Source organism: Podarcis muralis, chromosome 10 (assembly GCF_964188315.1).
Source record: "Podarcis muralis chromosome 10, rPodMur119.hap1.1, whole genome shotgun sequence".
NCBI lineage: Eukaryota > Metazoa > Chordata > Lepidosauria > Squamata > Lacertidae > Podarcis > Podarcis muralis.
Genome location: NC_135664.1, coordinates 25,222,648 through 25,250,295, shown reverse-complemented (window position 1 = coordinate 25,250,295; position 27,648 = coordinate 25,222,648). Strand labels below are relative to the sequence as shown.

General features: G+C 42.2%; 1 protein-coding gene across 7 annotated transcripts in view; it reads right to left on the bottom strand.

Annotated features, from left to right (window-relative positions):
• Positions 1 to 27,648, bottom strand: part of DOCK4 (dedicator of cytokinesis 4) — a 245,305-nt gene that overhangs the window by 55,537 nt on the left and 162,120 nt on the right. For all 7 annotated transcript variants that reach the window (XM_028746679.2, XM_028746677.2, XM_028746681.2 and 4 more), the window contains 10 exons: positions 26,423 to 26,593; positions 25,619 to 25,811; positions 23,951 to 24,078; positions 22,966 to 23,100; positions 16,564 to 16,662; positions 14,518 to 14,612; positions 10,321 to 10,396; positions 8,976 to 9,076; positions 7,939 to 7,997; positions 2,449 to 2,597 (listed from right to left, as the gene is read on the bottom strand). In XM_028746679.2, the coding sequence (XP_028602512.2) occupies positions 2,449 to 2,597; positions 7,939 to 7,997; positions 8,976 to 9,076; positions 10,321 to 10,396; positions 14,518 to 14,612; positions 16,564 to 16,662; positions 22,966 to 23,100; positions 23,951 to 24,078; positions 25,619 to 25,811; positions 26,423 to 26,593 (1,206 nt within the window). The remainder of the gene's footprint in view (positions 1 to 2,448; positions 2,598 to 7,938; positions 7,998 to 8,975; positions 9,077 to 10,320; positions 10,397 to 14,517; positions 14,613 to 16,563; positions 16,663 to 22,965; positions 23,101 to 23,950; positions 24,079 to 25,618; positions 25,812 to 26,422; positions 26,594 to 27,648) is intronic.

Below are 27,648 nucleotides of genomic sequence, written 5' to 3'. Positions count from 1 at the left end.
TACGGAAACCTACCCTTCCTCCAATAGTGCTTGGACGAGTGAAAGATGCTCTTAATTTTCAACCCAGCAAACAAGAGCAGTTAGGGGAATATGAGTTTGGTAGCTAAGGACCATTGCTTAAATACACACACGGCTGTGTTTGTTATCAAGAAAATGTAGCAAGGTGGCTCTTTGCAGTTAATATTGCATCTGTAAATTGCCTCCTGTACAGTAATAAAGACAATTAGTGAACGAAAAACCCAGAGAAAAGGCTTGCTGTAGAATTATTAAGGAATGAATGATAGCCGGTGTCTTTCATGATAATGAATAATGCACAGATAAATATGAATGCTTGTACCCTGTTTATATGAAAACTGTTATCCCTGATAGAGTAACTGACAGTTTACCATAGCCTGCTTATATTGCATTCACTGCACTCCACTTTCATTCCTTAATCTCCTCCCCCCCCCCCCGCAAGATATCTGTGCAAACTCCTCTCCAGTTATTTTGCCACTTCACTTCCCAAATTCAAACGCTGTGGCTTTGCTTTATTTGAAGCAGCAGGAAAGGGAACAGAGAGAAATGGTCTGAAGAGACATCGAGGAGCAGGATACAAACTGCAAGAGCAGATGGCACATTTAGTACTTCCTTAGTTGGCATCCTTTAGACTGTTTAAGTAGCAAAAAAAGGAATTGGATTGTGACACGGCTTGACAAGTCATGAGGGTCAAGTCTTTGGAAGCGTGAATATTGAGGCACGTTAGTGAGAAATCACAGTAGATAGATAGAACCTTGCATTCACTACAGTTCGGTCCATAACACATATACTGACACAAGCACTTCCTGTAACAGGACCTTTCCACACAATCATTTTTTCAGGCAATAAAAGTGCAGCCGTTACTTATCTGTTGCATAGGAGGCCAGACATTTTCTTTCAAGTTTTTTCTCCTGCTGCAGTGCCTTAGGATTTCAAACGCTGCCTGGAAAATGACTACATGCCACAGGCAACTACAGTGGTACCTCGGGTTACAGACACTTCAGGTTACAGATGCTTCAGGTTACAGACTCCACTAACCCAGAAATAGTATCTCGGGTTAAGAACTTTGCTTCAGGCGGCAGCAAGAGTTCTGGGAGAAGCGGGGTCAGAAATACTTTCCAGTGACAATGTGATGGCCTGGGGTTCGGACTCAGATGCTGAACCTGAGGAATCCCAGCCTGCACAGGATTCCCCGCCTCCAGAACCAGCTGAGCCGGGGCTGGGGCTTGAGCCTGAAGGGTCCTCACCTGTGCTGGATCCTCAGGTACAGGCACCAGCTGAGTCTGCTCTGGCTCCTGAGGTGATGGGGGACCCATTGCCTGCAGGTGCTCCACTTTCAGCCCCGTCAGGGGAAGCTGAGGTTGCCTCTGGGTCCGGCAACCCTCCAGCCTCTCCTAAGCTGCAGAGGCTCAGGGCAGAGAGGTGGAGGGAACTAAGTTCCCGCAGGAGGAGTGCTCGCCTCCAGGCCAGAAGAGGCGAGTCACCTGTGGACTGGGGCCACCCTATGCCTCGGGGCAGATAAAAGCCAGCCAGACCCAGTCCCAAGTTGCAGGAGCAACATTGTTGTTAGCCAGTTCCTGCCTGCACCGTGTCCTGCTTTCCTGCCGGAGCTCCTGACCTCACCCAGCTCCCTGCCCTGCACCCAGCTTCAACTTTGATGGACTGCCTCCATACTGCACCTTCGACCTCGGACTGGACTTGGACCTCGCCTCACAGTTAACCCACGGGACCAGCACAGATAACATGTCAGCTGGCTGCTCTGCCTCTGCCTCCCCCTGCCCTTCTTCTAACACTTCCCAACTCTTCTGTTTGTCTGTCTCTGAGTCGTGACCTTCCTCAAACCCCTCAAGTAATCAATGCTGCATTCCTCTTCTCCTGCAGGGTCAGGAGAACGAGGTGGGGGTGGGTGATTTCCACCATCCCTCTTCCATCTCATCCCCTTGAGTCCAATCTCTGACAACATCCCTTCTTCACACATGAAAAGAGAGAGAGAGGGTGATGTCTGTTTTTACTTTGGAATAAACCCCCTTATATATGAACTCAGGAAACTAGTTTGTTCCAACTGGAGTTAGTTAAAGAAGAAGAAGAGTTTGGATTTGATATCCCGCTTTATCACTACCTGAAGGAGTCTCAAAGTGGCTAACATTCTCCTTTCCCTTCCTCCCCCACAACAAACCCTCTGTGAGGTGAGTGGGGCTGAGAGACTTCAGAGAAGTGTGACTGGCCCAAGGTCACCCAGCAGCTGCATGTGGAGGAGTGGAGAGGCGAACCCGGTTCACCAGATTACAAGTCTACCGCTCTTAACCACTACACCACACTGGCTCTTAAAGCAAACCAGGATCAAAATATAGCATAGCGTGAGGGCTACCGATTGGGGTCGGGGAATTATTTCTCTTCTCTTAACCAGCTGACCAAAATAAAAAATAAAAATACCTGTTTAAAGTTGCCACTGCGCCTTTGCTCCCAGTCCATCATGTCATGGAAAATAGGAATCATTACATTTCGAAGATCCGGTTGAGGTATCAGTGTCACTTCTAAGAATGGGCCAATCAGTGCTGGGATGAAGTGGACTTTGTGTTCCCCTAAAACGAAAACAAAGCCAGATTGACTTGAACTACTTTCAGGGATGAAATACTGCAAAACAGAAATGCTACAACTGTAAGATGGATTGAGTTATTTGACGTCATAAAGATCTACAGTACGTTTTGTCCAATAACATTTTCAGCGTGGATCATTTTACGAATAGATATAAGAGAAAGAAACCAAGGACAAGATAAAGATAGGCCTAATCTTACACATGGATGAGGCTGCTCATGTCTCACAGAGATTTTGGGACAGGGATGTGGAGAAAAATAGCTCGGCCTTCTTGAAGTGTTTTCCTAAGAAATGGGTCTCTCTACCAAACCAATTCGCACAGACTGACTTGTTAACTGGAATGCAACATGAATCAAATGGGACTACAAAATAAATAAAATCCTCAAGAAACAATGATCAAACAGGACTACAAGCAAAGATTGCATAGTACATGTTTTCTAAAAGGCCATTTTTGTGTTAGAGGTACAAGCTGTTCTGGTATTCTTGTACCTGAATCTTCAGAGACTGGGGCAAGTGTGAGTACCCACCTGCACATCAGGTAGAGGCAAAAAAGTGCACCCACCCTCCATTTTGTAGTCACAACAATGGAAGTGCAAATTTCACCTGTAGAAAAGGAAGCTGGAACTTAGCGGGGGGGGGGGGGGCAAATCCCTTTACAAACAAAAACAAAACAACTTAAGGGTGAAAGTTGGCCACTAAGAGTGTTTCTTTAATTGGAATTAAAGAAGTTTTATTAATTTGAGAACCACCCAATGGCCCATGAAGAAGTTACTAAAATACGTTGGCTGAAGTAACAATGTTCTCTCTGGCAACAAACTAGCATTACCCATCAGATTAGCAATATTTTCTAATCTGCATGGATATGGCAGCAAACAGATGAAGTAATCCCTGCTAATAGCACCAACAGATAGAGAGACCCAGGCATGGGTTGTGGCGCACAACATGCATTGTGTTGCTTCAATATAACCCTTCACATTATATTCACATATAATTGGTTTGGCACCCTTCAGAGTCTTGTTATTTTCCAAGACGAAACTTGACAGCAAATTCGCTCGTGGGAGTATTTTCAAGTTCTCTATAATGTATGTTTTTTCAGAATACAGAAGATCAATACATGATTCTTTTTTTTCTAGGTGGGGGAAGGTTACAAGAGCTTATCTACATTCTAAACAACACTGGCAGTTCCAGTAGAATATAATATAATACTGCATGCCACTACAAACAATGTATAATGAACACGCAAATAAAAATGATGATATTACTAAGGATCTCGTGATAAGAGCTAGGGCTGGGCCTTGGAGCTGAATGACAGTGACTCACAAATCCAAAGCATATCCCCCACCCAGGGAGTAGCAGATTATGGGGGGGGGGCAGCAACCACAGCCCCCCAAGCCAGCAAGGGCCAGCACAGGTGACACAGCCTCCTTTTGAAAATAATAATAATGAACGAATTCTTATGCCCCACAAATAACCCAGAGATGCATTTTAAATAAACACACACATTCTACTCATGTAAAAACACGCTGATTCCTGGATCGCCCGTGGGCCAGATTTGGCCTTAGGCTGCCTACCCCTGAGCCTAGGGCTTGCCGTTCAGAAGGTTGGTAGTTTGAATCCCCGCGACGGGGTGAGCTCCCATTGCTTGGTCCAAGCTCCTGCCAACCTAGCAGTTCGAAAGCACGTCAAAGTGCAAGTAGATAAATAGGCACAGCTCTGGCAGGAAGGTAAACAGCATTTCCGTGCGCTGCTCTGGTTTCGCCATGCTGGGCACATGACCCGGAAAAACTGTCTGCGGACAAATGTTGGCTCCCTCGGCCAGTAAAGCGAGATGAGCACCACAACCCCAGAGACATCTGCAACTGGACTTAGCTGTCAGGGGTCCTTTACCTTTTTATCTTTCAGTATAACGTGCCCTTTTATTTCATTGGACTATTTTTGGCAAAGTACAATTATTTTCCCTCTGGATTTAACATACCATTTGTGTCTACTACAATAATAATTCAGTAAATTCTATTAACAGTTTTTTTAAAAAACAAAAACTAAACTAAACCCACCATACACACATTTTATAGCCCATTGCCTGCCCATCATTTGGGGCATATATATCATCATCATCATTATTTTCCAGCATTCTGTCAAGGAAGAAGCAAAACAATATTTCCACGTGGATCTGCATTCCATCCCACCCCCTGTGATCCATAAAGCATGTGAGTTCTGCATTTTATTAAGCTAATATTTCATTATAGACCATATAAACTTTGTTTGTCAATAGTCTCATCAGCAAACAAGCATTCAAAATTACTTATTGACTCAAGTTGTAGAACTGAGTCTCTGCGCCTCTAGGAGGTGTATCTGGCACCTTCATTATACAGTTTCCGGAGAATCCCGAAGACTCTCCTTTTTCCCCTGGCTTTTGACACTTCAGGTGTACTTATTTCTGTAACTGTAAGTTGCTGTAAACTGTTTTTAATATTGTGTTGTAATGCTGCGTTTTAATGTTGTCACTCACTCTGGGACCTTAGGGTGCTGGGCGGGTAATAAATTTAATAATAATAATAATAATAATAATAATAATAATAATAATCCTAAAAAGTAAACTGAGGTGAAGTATCCAATACTCAATTTTCTCCTTTTGCCACTTAATCATAAGTTGCTTATTAAATTCATAAGCCTTAATCAAAGACTATTTATACTATTTACAAGCAATCATAAACAAATTCAAGTGAATAAAATCATTTCGTGGTGACATGGAATAAGCTAATAATTAACCCCTTTCATAAGCTTCAGTAAAATGTGTATCTTAATCCAAAATTAAAATAGTAAAAGACAACTAGCTAGAACCATCATTAATTCATTGATATTGTAATTCATTCAACAATAAGTAGTAATTCATTTAGCATTAGGGTAAAATAACCTTATCCAAAATGAAGCAATTCATTAATGAGTTAAATAAGGTGGTCCTTCATTAATGACCTTGCTAAATATAGTCATTAAAGGTTAGCTTCTTTAGCATGTAACCAAAGTGCTTTAAAAAGCATGTAACCAAAGTGCATTAACCAAATATCAAGAGAACTGAGATGAATCATTTAGATGCAACAACAGAATATCCTCAAAAAAGGGCGTCCTTGTTGCTATTAAAGAACAGTAAACAGATAATCGCGTAGGGAGCAATCCTATGCCTGAGAAGCTGGTGTGAAGCAAGCCAGTGTAAATTAAGCTGGCATAACATTATGCCAGATCCAAACCCTGTTCAGCAGAGGAGTTGCTGCTGCTCTATTTAAGCCTGGCAGAGAGAAAGCAAGCCTTTAAAACAGTGCTCTGTGCTGGGTTCCCAGGTCACGTGACTGAGCTGAACAAGCTTGGGATTGAGCCTAAGTCCCTGCTCTCTGGGCCCAGCACACCACCAATCCCAGCACACCGCTTTTGGGGGGACTTCCAGTGGCCTTGACTCAGCCAGCTTTGGTGCTGGCTGAGCCAGAATAGGAAAGTTATGCCAGCGTATATTTGGCTGATCCAGAGGTGGCAACTTAATGCCAGCTGAACCAGGGATCTGAGATGGAGATGTGCCTTCATCCCAGCACATCTTGCCATAGGATTGCCCTCTGAATCAGTTAATCAATTTCATGGTTAATCAGTGGGGCAATTAGATAAGAGATTAGCAGCCTTTTATTGACTCCAATTAGTCATCTAGGTAACTGGCTTGTTGTTAAGTGGCAAGCAGTCTTTTATACTTAGGGGAGGGAGAAATTACTCTGCAATAAATCATTTAGTCTAGAGATACTTATCCAATGCTACAGCATATTAGTCTCTTAAACTGTCAGCTGCACCACCAAGTCAATTAGCTTTGTAACAAACAGGATTTTATTGGCTCATTATTACCATTTGCATCTTTAGACTTTGGCATCTTGCAAGCAAGGTTTCTGAATCAAACATCTTCCGCATCTTTTGGCAAAGCTGGAGATGCTTAAACGCCTTGGCAGTGTTAGAAGGGGTGGTCTAATCACACTGTTGCCGAGTGTCCTCTTTAGAGTATCACAGAATCATAGAATTGTAGAGTTGAAAAGCATCACAAGGGTCATCCAGCCCAACATTCTGCAATACAGGAATCTTTTGCCCAACGTGGGGTTCGAACCCTCAGTCCAACCTCTATGGACTGAGCTTTTTCTGAAAGCAGGGGTGGGGTATTGTGGTTCTCCAGATACTGTTGGACTACAGCTCCCAGCACCCTCAGCCAACATGGCCAATGGGCAGGGACCATGGCAGTTGTAGTCCAGCATCTGCAGGACCACCCAACCTTCAAGAAGCTGGGACCATCTAGCCCTGATAAAGCAGAAACGGACATAAGACCCTTGTCAAAATTCTCAGCTCCACACTGTTATTTGCAATGGCTAAGGAAGATACAGGGACGTGGGTGGCACTGTGGGTTAAACCACAGAGCCTAGGACTTGCCGATCAGAACGTTGGCGGTTCAAATCCCTGCAACGGGGTGAGCTCCTGTTGCTCGGTCCCTGCTCCTGCCAACCTAGCAGTTCAAAAGCCCGTCAAAGTGCAAGTAGATAAATAGGTTCCGCTCCAGCGGGAAGGTAAATAGTGTTTCCGTGTGCTGCTCTGGTTCGCCAAAAGCAGCTTAGTCATGCTGGCCACATGACCCGGGAGCTGTACGCCAGCTCCCTCGGCCAATAAAGCAAGATGAGCACCGCAACCCCAGAGTCGGCCACAACTGGACTTAATGGTCAGGTGTCCCTTTACTTTTACCTTTAAGAAAGATACAGGGAGAAGAAATCTGCATTTCTCCTCCTTCTCCATCCTCGATTTCTGCCCATGTGTTCCTTAGAAGAGCTGGGATTGTACAATCCTGCAGGGAGTGAGAGTGGCAACTGACAGAGGAAGGCTCTCACTGCAGTTCCTGACTCCATCCGGCTATTTGGGTGTTTGGAATTAACATTGCTTGTGACTTTGTAGTCTAGAACGGAGGAGGAGGAGTGATGGTTGATAACAAGCAAAATATTGATTAGAATGATCAGCTTCAAGGTCTGAAGCACCTTCTGCAGATGTGCCACGAAACTGCATTCACCAGATGTTAGTGGCCACTGGTTTACCACAATCCTTCAAAACAGTGTATTAATAAGTATTGCCTCCAAATTTAAGGATATGGAAGCAAGAGCAAGCTTTCAGGATCGACACATAAGATCTGTATCACTTCTGAATCTTCATTTCTTAAGGCTTACATACTGTATGTCACGCTTTTGCACAGTTTTCTAAGTAAAGCAACTCCAGTTTTTATACATATATATAGATATGGATCTTAAGAAAAACCAAGAATCTTACCTAAATTTTGCCACATGCTGAAGATTTCACATCCCATTGTCACCCGCATATCGCCGTATCTGTGATATATTTTTAAAAACCAAAGATTATTTGGCAGATCATTTCACTGTATCATAAACCACTCTTTTTTGCACATTTGCAATAAGGGCAACTGCTGTGCATTTTGCTCCTGGAATTTGAGTACTTGTAGAATATGTGGCTGAACAATCCTGCTCCTGTCAACCTCCTGATCATAGGACAGAATAATATTTTTAACTGTAATTGCTTTGGGGATGTTTTTAACCAAAACTGCTTCTAGATGTGTTTTTTAATTGGAATTATTTTCATAGTGTGGTCCAGCTATCAGGTTGCAATGTAATATAGAGTTCTCACAAGATTACACAGACACGATAGCTGGAATTCCAAAGGGTGTGCTTTTGTGGAAGAAAACTGCAGTCATAACTGATGTCTTCCTCCCTGCCATAACAGTTCCTGCTGCTAAAGAGGTAATGAGGCCTTCAGTTTAAAAAGCAGCATGTGTCTTCAGCAGTGGGGATCACTGCAACAAAACAGTGAGGAAAAATTTGAGCTATACATATAGTTATTCTCACAGGCAGACCTCCTTTCTTTGATTCCGGATGTGTACTTCTTCTGAACATCAACCCCATTCCTTGCATTAAACAGGAAATACATAACTTATAATTAAGATGGAGCAGGCAGGTTTCATCCAAGGGCTTGGATGGTTCATACAGAATACCCAAAGTATTCCTTTTCTTTTCCTGGCAAGGGTCATTCAAGCATATGAAAGCTTTCTAAGTTATGTCAGCAATAAATTCAGCTGTTAAGAATTGCCCATTGTGATGATTGCCCTGTCTGTTGTTGTTGTTGTTTTTTTAAAGCATCTTAAATCCAGCAATGTGGGTTTCTTTTTCTTTTTCTTTTATAAAAAAGTTACATCACAGGATAGTTTCCCCCAAAGACCACTACCTTACTTTGCATAACAAAGAGTAACAGAAATATTGAGTGCTCTCTGGTTCAGTAGTGATAGTGATACTTACTTTTCTAACACCTTTTTCTTCTTGGATGGGGTAAACATCTCTAACTGCAGGCATAACTGGTTTATAAAAATGACAGCCAGGTAAAAGTAGGAATCCCATATCTGGAAGTAAATAATAATAATAATAATAACAACAACAATAATAATAGTTTGTTATTCATATCCTGCCCATCTGGCTGGGTTTCCCCAGTCACTCCAGGCAGCTCCCAACAGAATATTAAAAACACAATAAAACATCAAACATTAAAAACTTCCCTAAACAGGGCTGCCTTCAGATGTCTTCTAAAAGTCAGATAGTTGTTTATTTCCTTGACATCTGATGGGAGGGTGTTCCACAAGGAGGGCACCACTACTGAGAAGACCCTCTGCCTGGTTCCCTGCAACTTCACTTCTTGCAGTGAGGGAATCAACAGAAGGCCCTTGGAGCTGGACCTCAGTGTCCAGGCTGGACAATGGAGGTGGAGATGCTCCTTCATGTATACTGGGCTGAGGCTGTTTAGGGCTTTAAAGGTCATCACCAACACTTTGAATTGTGCTTGGAAATGTATTGTGAGCCAATGTAGGTCTTTCAGAACCGGTGTTATATGGTCTCGGTGGCCGCAAACACAAAGTGTGGTTGTTTCCCTCCTATTAAGAGATACTACAGCTAGGGTTGCTATATTTTGAGGAGCAAAAAATAGGACACATTTGCCAACTTCCACTTATAACTATAGATTGCTTTGACAACTCTACCCATGAAAAGGAGGATGTGTCCTGGAAAAAGAGGACATATGGCAACCCTAGCTGAGCAACATTATGGTGACCATGATTTAGATGTATGCTGCCATGAGTGCTTTTTTTTTTTTTTTTAAGTAAGTGGGACATGTAAATAAATAAATAAATAAATAAATAAATAAATAACTGCAGGGGGATGCTGGGAAGGAAAATGTTAAGATCAAAAGTTCCAATGAAACACATTTTAACACCATGAGCAGGTCAGTAAATACAACACATATGTCCACGAACAAAACTAAAAAACTCTTAAAAAATTAGAATAACTAAGAAAAGGTACAGTCAGCTGGATAACCTAAAATGCAGATCATTCTAAAACTTCCAAATGAACTAAAATAGAAGTCCTACAAAGTCATATTCTGAAAGACTTTCAGCACAGGATTGCGATCCTCTAATCATTGATCAGCCTAAATCTGTGGCAGTACTATTGCTTACCCAGAGACTACAGGAAGGGAATGAAATTTAGGAGAGCTCATTGCACTGGAAGCCCAGCGTAGCAACAGAGTGGAATGGAAGAAACCAACAGACATTTAGGAGGAAAAGATCGTTATTACGGAAGCCAATCGCTAGCTTACCTTGTAATCAAAGCTTTCATTTAAGAAGTTTTTACGAAGGGCATCCGAAAGATATAATACTGTTGTAATAATAACACTAGAAAAAGAAGAAAATATTACATATTTTAGTTACGATCCTGGCTAAATTATATATATGATCTATTTTCTTTTATTAAGGCAACAAAACCAACTGCAGACTACAAGATAAATGATGCATAATAAAATCTTAATAACTTGTGAAATAGGAGTCTATAAGCTACTGGAATATGTATTTCGCATCTAGTTATGTTGATGTGAGATATGAAATATTCTGATTAATACATCTCTTCAACTCACAGAATTTATGAAGGAAAGCAAGGGGGGAAAGCTATTAATATACTTTTGTGTATTACTAGCTTTGTTTATTTGTTCTGGCACAACCAATTTCTTTTCCTAAAAGTTAATATGTCAATTTCTAAAATTTATGTATCTAGGACTAATTACTTGTAGGCTTTAATATAGAACCATCATCCTTAGCTCAGATTTGCCAAGTACAATCAATGTCATCAGGGCTGAAGTATAGCTGGCAAAGCTGAAAGCTTTGTATGTATATATGAAAAGACACCAATCTCCTCTCAAATATATTCCATCACTGATACACTGTTTTAAATCTATTTCTGATGGACCCTTTCCCCCACCAATCACCTCCTGACTTATTGCCTCTTCCCTCAGCACTAAGAAAGACTGTTAACATTCTGTGTGATATTCATGTTTTGAATACACAATACAAACAAGTCCCATTGGTTTATTCCAGAGATTTTAAAATCCAGAAACTACTAAAAAAAAGAAAAACCAACCCTCCAACCAAAACACCCCAAACACTTTCCCTAAGACCATACATTTTGTTTGCTCATAGGACATCAGAAGGCTTAATAAAGTTTCCATAAACTATACAGACTACATTCTTCCATCCTTCAAAACACCAGTGAAAACCACCATTGGCCACAATTTTGTTCAACTAATCATCGAGAGCCAATGTGGTAAAAGTGGTCATTGTATTGGGCTGAGGACCAGGGTAACCCAGGTTCAAATCTCCACAGAAGCATGAAGCTCACTGGGTGATATTCAAATAAGTTTTGTTCAGAGCAGACCCAGTGAAATGAATGAACGTTACTAGGATAGGTTAATTGATTTAAATGGCTCCACTCTGAGTAAAGCGCAGTTGCATACCTATGCCTAATCAGTCTTACAGAGTTGTTGTGAGTATAAAATACCGTATTTTTCGCTCTATAACACGCACCTGACCATAACACACACATCGTTTTTAGAGGAGGAAAACAAGGAAAAAAATTCTGAATGAAACAGTGGATGTATCATTTTTGTGCTTCATGCTGTGGCCACAGACATGTGATCTGATGGTGAATTTGGGGTAGCTCAATGCAAAGATCCTGAGGATCCATGTGGATCCATGCTTTTTAACCACATTTTTGCACCATTGCAGCCCCAGGCAACAGTGGGTGTGTGATTTTTGGGGGGCAGGCTGCTATGTGATCTGATGGTGAATTTGGGGTGGCCCAATGCAAAGATCCTGAGGATCCATGTGGATCCATGCTTTGTAACTACATTTTAAGTGGGGAGTGAAGGAAAAACACAGAAGGGACAAGAGAGCGGTGTGCAGAGAAGCAGCTGGCTAAGAAACCAGGAGAGGGATTTAACGGGAGGTAGGAAAAAAAGGCAAAAGTTTCCACAAACCGAAGCCAGCTCTCTCTCTCCTCCTGCATGTTTTCTGGCTGCATGTGAGGAGCACGGAGAGGAATTAGAAGGAAAGACCTCTGCTTTCCCCTCTGCTTGCCTGGAGGGGAGGGGATTTGCCTGCTCTTTGTTCCGTTTGAGCAAACACAGCAACGAAACAGAGGAGGGTGGGCAGTAAGACCCTGAGACAGAATGCAGGAAAGCAACCACTTCCTCTTTTCAGGTTTCCCTCTCCGACACAACTGCACGATTGATTTTTGCTGATTTTTGTTCCTGCGCTCCCCTAATCGGCTCCAGGGACCCCCCCCCCACATTCGCTCCATAACACGCACAGACATTTCCCCTTCCTTTTTAGGAGAAAAAATCTGCGTGTAATAGAGAGAAAAATACGGTAACTGATCTTTTGAAATCCTAGATTCTGTTAGGCAATTAAAGTTATATTACTTATTTGGATGTTTTCTCGTCCCCAGTGCTTTTTTTTCTGGGGGTACGCGTACCCCTAAACATTTTGTGAATCTAAGTTTAGCCTTACTGAGGGTAGGAATATGAGTAGGAAAATGAGAGTATCCCTAAACATATTTTATTTTTAGAAAAAAGAAGCACTGCTCATCCCCATTTAAAGGAATGCATAACACCCAAGTTTGTAATGTACTTGACAAACTGTCACATCCTGTTTAAACATGTTGCGAATAATGCAGTTTTTGTCTTGCAAACAACGTTCTAGCCGATCCAGTTCTCAGCTGGTGTACCATAGCTGAGAATCTGTCACACTTAAGAGGCCTCACTCCAAGCTCCAACTCACCCAATGCCATGAAAACTAGCAGAACTTTCACGCATGTCATTGTGCACAGGCCTGCATCCTACACAAATAATTTACTTCAAAATAAGTAAGATTATATGCAAAAAGGTACAAAGACCTCACATGATTACTTGTTTTATGCTTAGTACCAAGGACTAAGTTTTCAAATGAGGCTATTGATGTTTTTCCAGTACTGTGTGTTTAAATACTCTGTGCATTCTGGGCCTCCTCAGCTGATGAAGGATTTAACTTGCATCAAATACTGCCAGTTCTTTGCAATCATCCTTATGCTTACTTCGCTTTGCCAACCTAGTCATTGATGTTAGAATTCTATTTGTTGGCATGCAATATGTTCCTGACTTGAAATCAACGGTAGTTCTCTGGCTTCACAACCGCCAACATCGCCATCTTTTCTCCTTTTCAATTTTAAATTACACCAAACAGTACCATGGTTAGCAATGAACTGCTGGGCATCTATATCTATATCTATATCTATATCTATCTATATATCATCTTTTGTGGGACAAAAGCTGTAAGCTGCTAAAGATTTCACCGTTCTTTGTCTTTGTCAATTTTTGAATTGCTTTCCTTTCTCCAGAGTCGTCTTGTCTGATTTCATTTCACCACTGGTCTATCTAAGACACGTGATCGTTTCTTTGACCTATTTAATGTGAAAACCATAGGCATTCCATACTACCTTAATGGCTTGTTAGGATCAAGCCAGAAGTGTCAGACTATAAAGGCAACAAACTGGACCAGGAGAGACCCCTATCAGACCACATTCCCTACTGCAGCTCAAGATAATGCTCATCCTTCATAAAAGCTTTCTGGCTGAAGAGAGAAGGAAACTCTGCCACTTCTCCTTACCACAAACTTGCCTCTCAAAACAGCAGTTCAAAGGATGCACTTAGAAAAACCACAGGGCTAAAAAAAAACTCTTTCAAAAGTTTAATTTCTCATTAGGAACCAAAACATTTGAAGAACCAACATTTAGCTTACATTCGTAACCATTTGTCCCTAGGCCACCGAAAATGAATGATTCTGTTTCTACAGGAACAATAGTAAGAGTAGAATGACATTCGTGTTTCTGGAAAACTCGTTGTTACATGTTATTTTAGCAGACGGCAGCATAGTAAGACTTTGCAGTCAACTTTATCTTGTATTCATCCAAATGTGCACGCATAAATGCTTAAAAGATATTTCACATTACTTAGGTCTTTAGTCTGCAATGCGCTGCCAGGAGACATGCAATTTGCAAGCAGGCAGAGCAACCTAATGTGGCTGGAGGGAAGGGGAATCCTTGACAAAAGAACCATGAAATCCAGAGCCCTACGGGTCCTGCGCTGGCTAGTGTGAAAGGGGGATGGGGAGAACTGGGGTGGGCTATATATTTTCCCTATCTTGCCATTAGTGTGTTGGAGAAATTGGAGGAATTTGAATTCTACAGATTCAGAGTCTCTCCTGCACATGCCCAAGGTCAGATGGCTGTTGATATTCCCAGAGCCAAAGGCATCTCTGGAGATGGAACTCCTTCTCTGCTTGTGAAGAGGGAGCTTTGCAATATTCTCTGGCCTCTCAGATGACCTCCCAGGGGCCACAGAACTGGTTCTTAAATTATTAGTATTGTTCCCAGTCCTATTCCCATTAACACCAGTTCTATTGTTACCATTATATTTAAGCAGTCTTACTTGTTAGCAACTAAACGCATCACTGTCCAGTCCTTTGGAAACATCTCTGGCCGTATTAATATTCGAAAGACTGTAAATATCTGTAATAAGAAATCCTAGAGCGGAGAAGAGGAGAAATATTCCATAGGTAAGAGAAAGAAATGTGCAGCGGATAGTTTTAGCATTTGACATTACAAAACTTGCAATTAAGAAGGAAACAAGATTCCAATAGGTTATTGGGGGGGTGGGGAGGTAAAAGCAGCTACTTTTTTTTCTCCAAGGAAACTTCACAGGGATTATGAAACGATTCAATGACGTGCTTTTAAGTGAGATGCAGACAGGAGATTGTGTTGTCAAAGGCTGCTGAATAATGCATTACTTCTGTGATACAGATAAAATGTAAAGTTAATCTTTATACCACGCAGACATTTTCAACCTTTAAAATAGTAACACACGTGATTCCTGAAATTTGCAAACTTCGGCTTTACTTTTCGCAAATAAAATGTGTAGACTGTATGTGAAAACAATTTCTACCGGATTTGGCTGCTGGTGGGGGACTCACATGATTGAAGGCTGGATGTGTATCATCCAGATGTTTACCCTCAACATTCTGTTACGGACAAATCAAATTATTCTGATTGCCTGCAGCACCTGAAGTGCACAGTCAGCTAGTAGGGCTGCAGCAATTTGGACTGCTACCTAGAATGCCTACATGAGGGACTGGATAGCTCAGTTGGTAGAGCATGAGACTCTTAATTTCAGGGTCATGGGGTCGAGCCCCACGTTGGGCAAGAGACTGCAGGGGGTCAGCCTAGATGACTCTTGTGGTCCCTTCCAACTCTACAATTCTATGAGGGTTGCGGGAATCCCTTAGACAATTAATGATGAACAATACTATTCCCTGCTCTGTTATGACGTAACCCTAATGCTAGTCTTCAACCTGCAAGGAGGGATGAAGCTGTCAAGATGTGTAGAAGTGTGTCAACCTAGCTGCAAGTCTTCAGACTTTGCTGTGAGACTTCTGCTGGACTAGATCTGGTATCCTAGGGATAGGTACTTTTGAAAAACATGGACTGGCAAAGAGATGGATATCTATTGCATGAACATCAATTTCCCTGCCTGAAACTCCCAAACTAGCAGAACGACAACAACTGAAACAGCCTGATTCCTGGAGGCAGCAAGTCAATATTATTATAGCCTGTAATAAAATCACAGCTTCATAATGGACGTAATGATCTGTGTTCTAGGTCTGGTGGGGTGAAGTCTGCAGCAGTCATGCTGGAAGCTGCTCAGATAATATCCACCCATGTGCACTTCCAGGCTTTTAGCGCATGACATGTTGTTCTTGGGTTCTATATATACACGAAATCATGCATTTTCAATAGTACACAGCTGGCTCTGGTAGGATGCATCTGTCTCCCTCATTACTGACTTGCAGGAGGAATGTAAAAACATTCCTGTTTACCCAGGCATTGATGGCTAAAAGATACTGTTCCTGGCAACTCTGAAATCATTAGCTGAGAGAATGTGGTGGTTTTAAACTGTTCTTGGAATATTTTTAATTATATTGGGTGGTATTTGCCTAACCAGCCCTGGCAGCATCACTTCTGCTTGCTCAATAGGGCTTCCGTCCCCCATCCTGCCCTGTGCACATACCTCAAAATTGACCCACTGAAATTAATGGGCATGACTAATTCAGGACCTACTCTGAGGAGAACGGTGAACTGTTATCTCATCCCCAGAGTTGTTTTGTCGCAAAGCAAGGATTTGAACCCAAATCTTCAACAACTGAGCTCGGCAGACAATCTACTTTATCACACTGAACCGCATGCATGAGAAACCTTACATTAGCAAGTCACCACTAACCCTAAATCAATAGCCTAAGAACGTTAGGTCATGCTCGATTCTCACTGGGATCAGTGAGCTCATTCAACTGGCTTTGGTTTGCGTCTCACAAGTGCATATCAATGGTTGCTTAAGTAAAACAGGACAATCATGAATAGACTGGAAAGGGGAGAAATTGATGAGAACATTTGTAGATGCTAAAGCACAAGCCTTGCTACTTACCCTCAGCTCATCCCTCGTCTTGAATCTGTCAAGGAGCTGCTGGTAATGTCTGTCGGTCATTTGTCGCAATAATGACAAAAGACATGAAACAAACTCTCCCTGTAAGAAACGGTTTTAAAAGGAAAGGAAAGGCGTTACAAAGTAAACACAGTTGTTGTTGTTTTAAAAAAGTATGTGTTTTCTATTGATTATGGGGGTATGAGGACAACCAGTATTATTATTATCATCATCATTTGTTACGTTTGTATACCTGCTCTATACCTGCAGGTCTTAGTTTAGAGCAGTTCACAACATAAAACCACAAAATAAAACCACAAAATACATAATAAGAATAAGAACAACCCAATAATCCCCCCAAAACATTTTAAAAGGGCATTGGGTGTCAATCAGCCAAAGTTGCCAAAGAGGAATGTTTTTTGCCTGGTGCCTTAAGGCATATAATGAAGGTGCCAGCCAAACCTCCCTGGGAAGAGCATTCAACAAAGAAAGCGCCTTTGCAAAGATGTATCTTAAACCCAACACTGCTGTTCTTTCCTCAGTGCTTAACAACTGAATCACATTTCCTGAGCCTGCAGTATAAAAAGGTAAAGGGACCCCTGACCATTAGGTCCAGTCATGACCGACTCTGGGGTTGTGGCGCTCATCTCGCTTTATTGGCTGAGTAAGCCGGCATGCAGCTTCTGGGTCATGTGGCCAGCGTGACAAAGCCACTTCTGGCGAACCAGAGCAGCACACGGAAACGCCGTTTACCTTCCCGCTGGAGCAGTACCTATTTATCTACTTGCACTTTGACGTGCTTTTGAACTGCTAGGTTGGCAGGAGCTGGGACCGAAAAAGGGGAGCTCACCCTGTCGCGGGGATTCAAACTGCCGACCTTCTGATCGGCAAGTCCTAGGCTCTGTGGTTAACCCACAGCGCCACCCGCGTCCCTGCAGTATAGAACTCGCTTATTAGAGAAGAAGTCCAAGTGAGCACTTTGGCACTTACTTCTGAAGGCCGCGTTACGCTCAAGGCATTACATGCAACTTTATCACTGGTTCCTTTCTTTAATTAGCAGTGGGGTGTGGAGATATATTTTCATCAGATATTTCACCCCTCCCTTCCTAGGAACAGTCCAGAAAGAAACACTCCCCACCCTACCCCATTCTGCATGGCTATAAGGTTTAATAAAAAGCTCCCATTTAGTGGATATGGATATCTTCCCAAATCATGACTGGAGAGCAAGCGGGTAAACCTCTCCACACATTCTGTGGAGCCCCTGCACCTGTAAATAATTAAAGAAATGGAACTGAATACTATGAATTTTGGATAATGTATAGATTTTGCCACCCGTCAACATGGATACTACTGTTAATATTCCAAGAATAAGGATGTCTTATCTTTGTTAAACACAATCTCCATGTTGAGCAAATATCTTATACATTTGGGGCCTTTCAAAACAATGCTAGCACGACATCTATACCAGTACCAACATGGAAATGGAAGCGGGTCTCACACCATATGGAAGGAAGAACAGTTTATATGGTTAAAAATCTGGTGAATTAAGCTATTTCTCTGATAATAGATCTCTTTCCATTCTATCCATATACATGCAGATTAGTTATCTTTTGGCTTGAATACCAATAAAGCAACTGAGCATATATGCAACATAAATGGGCATGTCTTGAGATCAGCTGAAATAAATAGGAGCTTGTGTAGGAAGAAATCACAGCGTTTGGTGCCCTTTGCTTGTCTTGTCTCGGCGACAAGACTGCATTTAGTACATGCTTCAGGGCTTCAGTCCTACATATACTCAGCCAGGGAGTAAGCACTATTGAACATAGTGGGACTTGCTTGTGTGTAAACATGCACAGGTTTACCCTATAAGTCAGGCATAGGCAAACTCGGCCCTCCAGATGTTTTGGGACTACAACTCCCATCATCCCTACCGAACAGGACCAGTGGTCAGGGATGATGGGAGCTGTAGTCCCAAAACACCTGGAGGGCTGGGTTTGCCTATGCCTGCTATAAGTCACCATGCACACTCCTTTAAGTCCCTGACACACAGAACTAGTGAAACACTGTGCAGTCAAGGTTGATGGAAATGCCATTTTTCCTTAAGCTTGTTTCTATAGCGAGACAACTCCAGCTTCTGAATTTGGGATGGAAAGCCGAGTCTGGTGTTTCTGTGCAAGTCCACCTACATGTCATAAAATGTGCTCATTTATCATTTTGATAAGCATAGAATGGGTTCCTGACAACACATGGGGACCAAACCTGCCACCTACACTCAAACTGGGTGGTGTCTTTCTTCGCAAATATCTCAAGAGCATTTGGCTCAGTAGGTTGCCATAAGCAAGCGCAGTTCTGCATGAACTTGCTACATAACAGTATATAATTGCCTTATGCTGTGCGGTGAGTCACTTAAAAATTAAGTGCTTGATGTGGCACTTGAAACTTCCCCGGCTTACACGATATGGTGCAAGGACCCCAAGAGCCTATTCTTTGAGACTGTGTGAAAAATACTTCCATACAGCTTTGTGGAAAGGGAAGCCACCTCTTTCTCCAAAGGAAACCTATTAAAATAAAACTTGCTCAAACTTAAGGCTATACTTATCCCACAAGCCCTATTTAGCAACATTTGCGTATGCGAATTGTTAAATAAAAGTCAATGGACTTATATTCAGCAAGCCTTCAACAACATGGGGGGGGGGGAATACCTATTGTACAATTTAGCAGTGTTATGACTTTTCCAAACTAAAATGTAAAGAATCCTGAAATCTTATCAGTACATCCTGCCAGAACTACAGCTTGCTGCTAACATCTGCAGGCGTGGTAGTGCAAGTGCTGGACCAGTGTCTTGCCTCGGTAATGGACTGGATGAGAGCCAGCAAACTGAAACTCGATCCAGATAAGACTGAGATACTGTTAGCTGCTATTTCCCTAAACCAGATGGATGGAAGTTGTCTGCCTATGAAGAGGACACACTCTCTCTGAAGGAGCACACACATAGCTTGTGGGTCCTTCAGAATCCTTTGCTGTGGCTTGAGGCTCAGGTGGCCTCAGTGGTGCAGAGTGTCTCCCATCAGCTTAGGCTGGTGGCACAGCTAAGCCTGGACAGACTAACTCCTGTTGTCAATGCTCTAATGGCCTCTAGGTTACTGCAACATGTTATATGTGGGGCTGCCTCTGAAGACGGTTCAGAAACTTCAGCTAGTGCAGAATTCAGAAACCAGGATGCTCGCTGGTAGCATTGCCATATTTCCAAAAGTAAAATCCAGGATACCCCGAAAGTTGTTGAACCACAATTTTTTATTGACTTGCCTAGGATCCAGGACAAAGCGCCACTCCCCTCCCCCCGCCCCGGTCAATTCCACCTTTGATGTCTGATAATGTCTGGGGAAATCTGGACATATGGCATTGCTACTCACTGGGTTTGAGCACATATTACACTGATCCTGGCCTGGCTGCACAGGTTGTCAGTTAGTTTCCAGGCCCAATTCAAAATGCTGGTTTTGACCCATAAAGCTTTAAATGCCGCAGGACCGCAATACCTCAAGGGCCATATCTCCCATATGAACCAACATGGACCCTGTGATCATCATCTGAGGCCCTTCTGCATGTGACCCCTCCACAAGAGGCCTGGAGGGTGGCAAACACGAGAACGAGCCTTTCCTGTGGTGGCTCCCTGTTTGTGGAATGCCCTCCCCAGGGAGACTTGCCTGGTGCCTTCATTACACATCTTTGGCCCCAGGCAAAAATGCCTCTCTACATAGAATCAGGCCTTTGGCCGATTGCACATTCTACGGCCTTTTGACTGTGTTTGTGGGACAGGGCTTAATGGTTTGTTTTTGTTCTTATTTTATTATGTGTTTTGTGTTCTTATTTTGTATTCTTATGTTGTGAACTGCCCTAAAATCTTCAGATGAAGGGCAGTATATAGATTTAATAAATAATAGCAAGAAAGTCATGTATTAACTCTGTCAACAGTACTTCAATTGGGGGGGGGGCAAGAGAGAGAGGAGTGAAAAATAAAGTTCTCACATTTTTTATTAAATTACCTCTAAAAATTTTCCCTCTGAACAAAGTAGCATTTAGAATACACTGCTAGAAACCTTTTTCTATCAGGAATATTTTTTTAAGGGGGGGGAGACTAATAAGTCTGGATGTCAAAGAATGGGTGTGCTAAATATTTCCCTGAAACCTTTACTATATGAACAAAAATAGGCCAGCTGCTCTTTTAAGAGATCTTCTGTGCCTCCCACTGTGTAAGATACCTCCCATTTTGACAAAAGCAGAGCACAACCTGACATTATTTCACTTACATAGCTTTTGTGTTGTTCTCTGAGAAATAGGATTCGAACAGCCTAACTCACATTAACCTCTCCGTGTCATTGAACAAAGTAGGACATAGGCTGTTTTTTTACTTACAAGTGACCCAGATACGAGAGAGGTGTATCTCCTTTTTTTAAAAAAAAACAAACAGAAAAGCAGGTGAGGAAAGCTTCCAGTTTCAAAACAAACAGCAGAGGAAGGGATTACTTAATCCCATTCTCCTTCCACTATTGGCCCACCATTGGCTATTGCCCTGACTAATCACCCTGCTTTTCTCTCCTCATAGGAAAAGACTCCATATCTTTTCCGCTCTGGATGGGGCAGGGGCAACTGGACCAGGACAACAGCAAGAAGTGGAGAAGTTGAGCAGCCTCTCCCACGTTCCTACTTGCCACTTGAGATGCTGCTTTTTTGATGTGCATCTCCCATGAATTTTCTGATTTGGCACTCATACTCCAGAGAAGTTTTTGCTTTCCTTCGCAACACTAGATCAGAACAAAAAGTTCCCTGATTTGATTGCTGGAGTGGTGGATTTAGCACAAGCGAAATATAGTACTTCTTCACACAGCACAGAACTAACTTCTGGAATTAACTGCCATAAAATGAGATGACTGCCACTGACTTAGATGGTTTTTAAAATAGGATTGGGCAATTTCATGAAGCACAAGTCTATCAAAAGGCTAGTAAACAAACTTATGTAAATATGCTACCAAGTACCAGATCCAGGGAAGAAGAAGAAGAGGAAGAAGAGTTTGGATTTGATATCCCGCCTTTCACTCCCCTTCAGGAGTCTCAAAGCGGCTAACATTCTCCTTTCCCTTCCTCCCCCACAACAAACACTCTGTGAGGTGAGTGGAGCTGAGAGACTTCAGAGAAGTGTGACTGGCCCAAGGTCACCCAGCAGCTGCATGTGGAGGAGGGGAGACGCGAACCGGGTTCCCCAGATTACGAGACTACCGCTCTTAACCACTACACCACACTGGCTCTCAACAAGCAATGCAGGAGGGATGTTTCTTGCATGTTGTCTATACAGTGGTGCCCCGCAAGACGAAATTAATTCGTTCCGCAATTTTTGTCGTCTAGCGAATTTTTCGTCTTGCGAAGCACGAAATCCCATAGGAATGCATTGAAAATCAATTAATGCGTTCCTATGGTCAAAAAAAGTCCAAACAAAGCCAAATTTGGTACAACAACAGTTTATTAACTGCTCTTTAAAGTCACACATACTGTAAAGAGCAGTTCAAAAATTGAAGGGAAAATAAATTAACTTTATAAACAAAACATGTCTTTGTTTTTAGACAAAGAAAACAAAGTCGCGAGACGTTTTCGTCTTGCGAAGCAAGCCCATAGGGGAAATTCGTCTTGCGAGGCAAATCGAAAACGGAAAAACCTTTCGTCTAGCGAGTTTTTTGTCTTGCGAGGCATTCGTCTTGCGAGGTACCACTGTATATGTTTCTAGGAGGTATTTGGCTGGCCCCTGGTGGATATAGACTAGATGAACCCTTTGTCTGATCCAGCAGGCTCTCTTTATGTTCATAATGTTAAGCACTAGACCTGATCCTGATCCTCAAATGCTCATTGTAGGACTCACTCACACAAATCCTAAAGAGGGAACACGGGCTAGTTTTTGGGCCAGCCATAAGAATTTTTAAAGCTAGATGAGGGGGAGAAGGGGGAATTCACATTTTATTTTGTTATTTATTTGTTAGACTATTTCTAAACCTCTAACTCATTTCAAAGATGTCGTGGCGGTGTACATGACCAATCAAATTCCTCAATATTGAAATTCAACGGGAAGTCTTTGTGCAAGTGGATGGCCATTATTATTATTATTATTTATTATTTATACCCTGCCCATCTGGCTGGGTTTCCCCAGCCACTCTGGGCGGCTTCCAACAAAACACTAAAATACAATAACCTATTAAACATTAAAAGCTTCCCTAAACAGGGCTGCCTTCTCTTTGAAGCACACATGAACCCAACACACAGGAGCTGGAACCCTTTTCTTACCATTTTTATACACAGATACAAATTAGGGGAAGCCATAAATCAAATATTCAGTGTAGTTATTTCTACTGAGACACTTACAGTAACATCTTGAAACTGAAGCCTCGTCGCGGACCCTGCTGTTTGAGGGCGGCTTGTGATCTCCAAGATGGTTCTGAGCAGCACATCTAGCAGGCTGTTCACAATTACATCTATTTCTTCCAAAACTGACTTTTCCTTCAGTTTGTTTAAAAAGAAAGAAGAAGAAATGGACTGTTCGGGTCAGTATTAATGAAAAGCAGATACATTATTTTCCCAGCCAAATGTTAACGAACTAAAGTACTATTCTGAAGCAAATAAAGAGGAAATAGTAAAAAGAAGTAAAACTTCCATCACCCCTGACCATCAGCTATGCTGCCTTGGGCCAATGGGGGCTGGAGTCCAGCATCATCTGAATGGCACCAGGTTGGGGAAAGGTAAAGGTAAAGGGGACCCCTGACCATTAGGTCCAGTCGTGACTGACTCTGGGGTTGCGGCGCTCATCTTGCTTTATTGGCTGAGGGAGCCGGCGTACAGCTTCCGGGTCATGTTGCCAGCATGACTAAGCCGCTTCTGGCGAACCAGAGCAGCGTACGGAAACGTCGTTCACCTTCCCGCCGGAGTGGTACCTATTTATCTACTTGCACATGACGTGCTTTCGAACTGCTTGGTTGGCAGGAGCAGGGAGCGAGCAGCGGGAGCTCACCCCGTCGCGGGGATTCGAACCGTCAACCTTCTGATCAGCAAGTCCTAGGCTCTGTGGTTTAACCCACAGTGCCACCCGCGTCCCTAGGTTGGGGAAAAGGGGGAGCTAAAAAAGATTTTAAAGCCAATATTCACCTAGATCAAACACAACCTTAACTGAGCTCTAATTCAATACCCTACTGGTTCTTCCAAATGTATGGCCAAGAGAAATCATAACTAAATGCAGAACAATGTGGCATATTCATGAAATAAATATCATTTTTACTTTCTCCCTGCCCCCCAGACAACTGATTTTTCCTTTTACTGTTAGAAGTCAATTCCATATGATGTAGCTCCTACTTACAGAACTATTTTTCTTTATGAGGCAAAAGATGTTGCTTAGGATGTGTGCACACGTGATCAGATCCTTTTGTTCCTGCAGGTGTACATAGAGGTGGTGCAAAACAACCGGTAGTAGAATATATCGAGACTCTGGAAGGAAAGAAGAAAACTAGTCAACACGCTTCTTTTGTGGCATCCCAGCTCCACTCCATTCCTATCCTTTAAAGTAATTAAGAAGCAATTTCATCATCCTGCCCTTTCAATGGATGGGACTATGCAGAACACCACACTATATTACTTCAGTTTCCACATACGGAATTACTTGATTAAAAGTGTTCCCACAAGAAGAAGCATTTCCTATGTCAAGACCTTCAGCCTCTCCTTCTATAGTTCACTTTCTCTGGGTGAAAACGTCCCCAATGTGTTGCATTAAAAACAAAAAACCACTACTTGACGATTGGGTTTAATCTCTCAGCTTTATCACGCTTCATCACAATTGCCAATATCTCCAAAGGAAGATTTATGAACATCTGAATTGGGAGGAGGAGATAATATATCTAGTCTAAGGCAATGAAGAGTCGGGAATCATAAATGAACTCTGCTGCATTACAGAGCCAACCTGGTGCTATGCCACAGAAAACTGAATGCTATACCCAATGGGACTACTTGTCTCCACTTCTGCAGAAGAAAACACGAAACCCCCCTCAGTGTTATACAAATCTGATTAGCAGGTAAATCTGGCTTTAGAACAGAAAGCTATTCACCACAGAAAGCTTCTTTTGTCTTAGAAGTTTGAACAATCTGTTTGTACAGCCTACGAATTCTTCCCTTACCATGCCGTTTTTCTGCACTCAATAGCAAATATCGTTGCAATATTGTAAAGAGTTCATTTTCACCCCCTGAGACAGGGGAGTTTAATTACACTTCAGATCACAGCGAGTCTCAGCTTTACCCCAGGACTTCATGCTTTATTTTTCCAGACCAGCGTACTTTAGACAACTGAAAGCATTTTTTAGTTTTATTTAAAGCAGGGCAGGGGTGGAAAAATGATTCTCCTCCGGTTGGGACTGAGGGGAATGGGGGGGGGGGCACAGAAAAAGGGCAGTGCAGAAATGGGGATAAAGGTAAAGGTAAAGGGACCCCTGACCATTAGGTCCAGTCGTGGCAGACTCTGGGGTTGCGGCGCTCATCTCGCTTTACTGGCCGAGGGAGCTGGCGTACAGCTTCCGGGTCATGTGGCCAGCATGACTAAGCCGCTTCTGGCGAACCAGAGCAGTGCACAGAAACGTCGTTTACCTTCCCACCGGAGCGGTACCTATTTATCTACTTGCACTTTGACGTGCTTCCGAACTGCTAGGTTGGCAGGAACAGGGATCGAGCAATAGGAGCTCACCCCGTCGCAGGGATTCGAACTGCCGACCTTCTGATCGGCAAGTCCTAGGCTCTGTGGTTTAACCCACAGTGCCACCCGCATCCCAGAAATGGGGATAGACCCCACAAAAAAATTTTTTTACAGGAATTAAATAGTGCTTTCAACTACACTTGAAAGATCTCCAATGGACATAACATTGGCCATGGGACCAAGTGACCTATAAACAGGGCTTTTTTTCCAGTCAGGCCAAGAGTCAGATAATCAGCAAAGGCAAGAGGCTGCTTTAACTACTGACAAATCATGTGCTTGCCATCCTACCTGGGTTTGTGTACAGTTGGCTCTCTACTGTTTTCCCAATGCACTGGAGTTTGACAGCTTGAAGGGATTCATCTGCATTTGTGATGGTTGGTAAGCTTCCTAGAGTATCACGCACCAAATTTGCAACCTCCCTCACTTCAAATAGCTTCAGCAGCTCTGAGTACACAGCAGGGAAGGAGACAAGAAAGACCGCCTAGTGAAAAGAGGGGAGAAATCAAAATACACTATGAACCTGCGATTAAAGAAATTGGGACAGGTAAGAAATCGGAGCATAAGGATGGGATCTGACTTTAAACTATTGTTAAAACTTTCGTAAATTATCTCCTTTGCCAGAAGAACTTGGCTTGGGGTTGGAGGCCGGTGCTTTTATTTTATTTTTCTAAAATGAGTGATATTGAAAATTGCATTAATTAAGGTTAATCGTTAATTAACTGCAGTCCTAAACTGAAGACCAGAAAGCGAATGGGGCTATGGTGAAGACGAATAAGGGGAACAGTACTTAAAATATCCATAGCTACTTGCAGAAAATACGATCAGGTAGTCTGACAATATTCTTGGAAGTGAGTGTGGAACAAAATGATCTCATAGCTCTGCTAGCTTGGGCCAAAAGCTTGCTATAGGGGGGGGGGGGGGATATGCAGCCAGATGTCTGAACCCAACTTCTGCTATCAATATGTCAATAACAAAATGAAGCACATTATAAGTCGAAACAGTAAATTTATCGCATAAGGAACAAGGCTGCTTTCCCCCCGTATCTGTGACCAGGCAGCGGCAACAGTGTAATGCAACAGCTTGTTAACTTACTTGGGCTTGAGATAAAGCACTAGCCCCTTTGGTTTCTTGGGAAAGGAAGAATCGCACAGACATCAAAAGCTCTTGAATACAGCAGCAGAATTCCTCCTCGTTTTGCCCTCCAGTAGCAAGAGAGAACAGCTTCCGAGACTGGATGATATACTTAAATATATATTCTTGTGCCTACACATGTCGAATGAGAAATACACAAGTCTGCATTGTTGGTTCTTAATAATAAATAAATGAAAACTTGGTTTCAGAGATAACTGAATGGTCGCTGTTTAAGCAAAGAATAAACCAGGCAATGGAATAGTTTATACCAGGAACAGAACTCTCTGCAGTCAGAAGAAAAACTAATATGAAAAAGGAATAGCAAGCTGAGGGGAACCAGGAGTCAGCCCCCACACCCACATCAGAACAGAATCTCATGTTATTTCAGTGAATGATTTTTTATTGGACAAAAATCTCCTTCATTATGTCCCCGGATCATGGCCATGAAGAATTTTCTCCAATCATTGCTATAGGCCGTGACCCACAAATGCCCAGTTCGTTATGTACTTTCACATTATGTGACTAATTTTTTGGTTTCTAGTATGAAGTAATTTGAAGGAAAAACCCCAAAAACTTTTAAAATCATCAGAGCTATTTTTTACTGGAGTGTTTTATAATGTTATTGTACTTGTTATATGATCTCTTTATCATAATGAAACCTTGAAAACCTTGTGTCTATAAAGCTATTAAGCAATTTTCTTTTATTCACAATCTTTTCACCAGGAAAATAAATGCAAATCCCTTGAAATGATGACATAATTGTTTACTTTCAGTTTTCAAATACACAATGTTAGGCAATTTGCTCCTGTATTTTAAAATTTATGTCCTACAATTAATTGACAGCATCAAGCGCTGGTTTATGCTCTTATCCATACATCTATGGAACTTTAGTAGCTTCTTCTTGTTCTATTGCTATTATATTGCATCACTGATGGAATTATGAGAGCTACGTATTTTGGGTATATCAGTCATTGAAGGACATCCAACAGAGGTTTTAGCTAAGTCTAAAACTCCATAAATTGGCTTGCATTATTAACATGGAAACAAACAAATACAAATGGACAAAAATTCACGTGAATATCATCTGTTACTTTCTACATGTCAGGTTTCCAAAAACGGTTGTGTCATTCTGTGAGTGAGCTGAGTAGGTACTTAGTTTTACATGTTAAGAGCAATAAACCATGGTT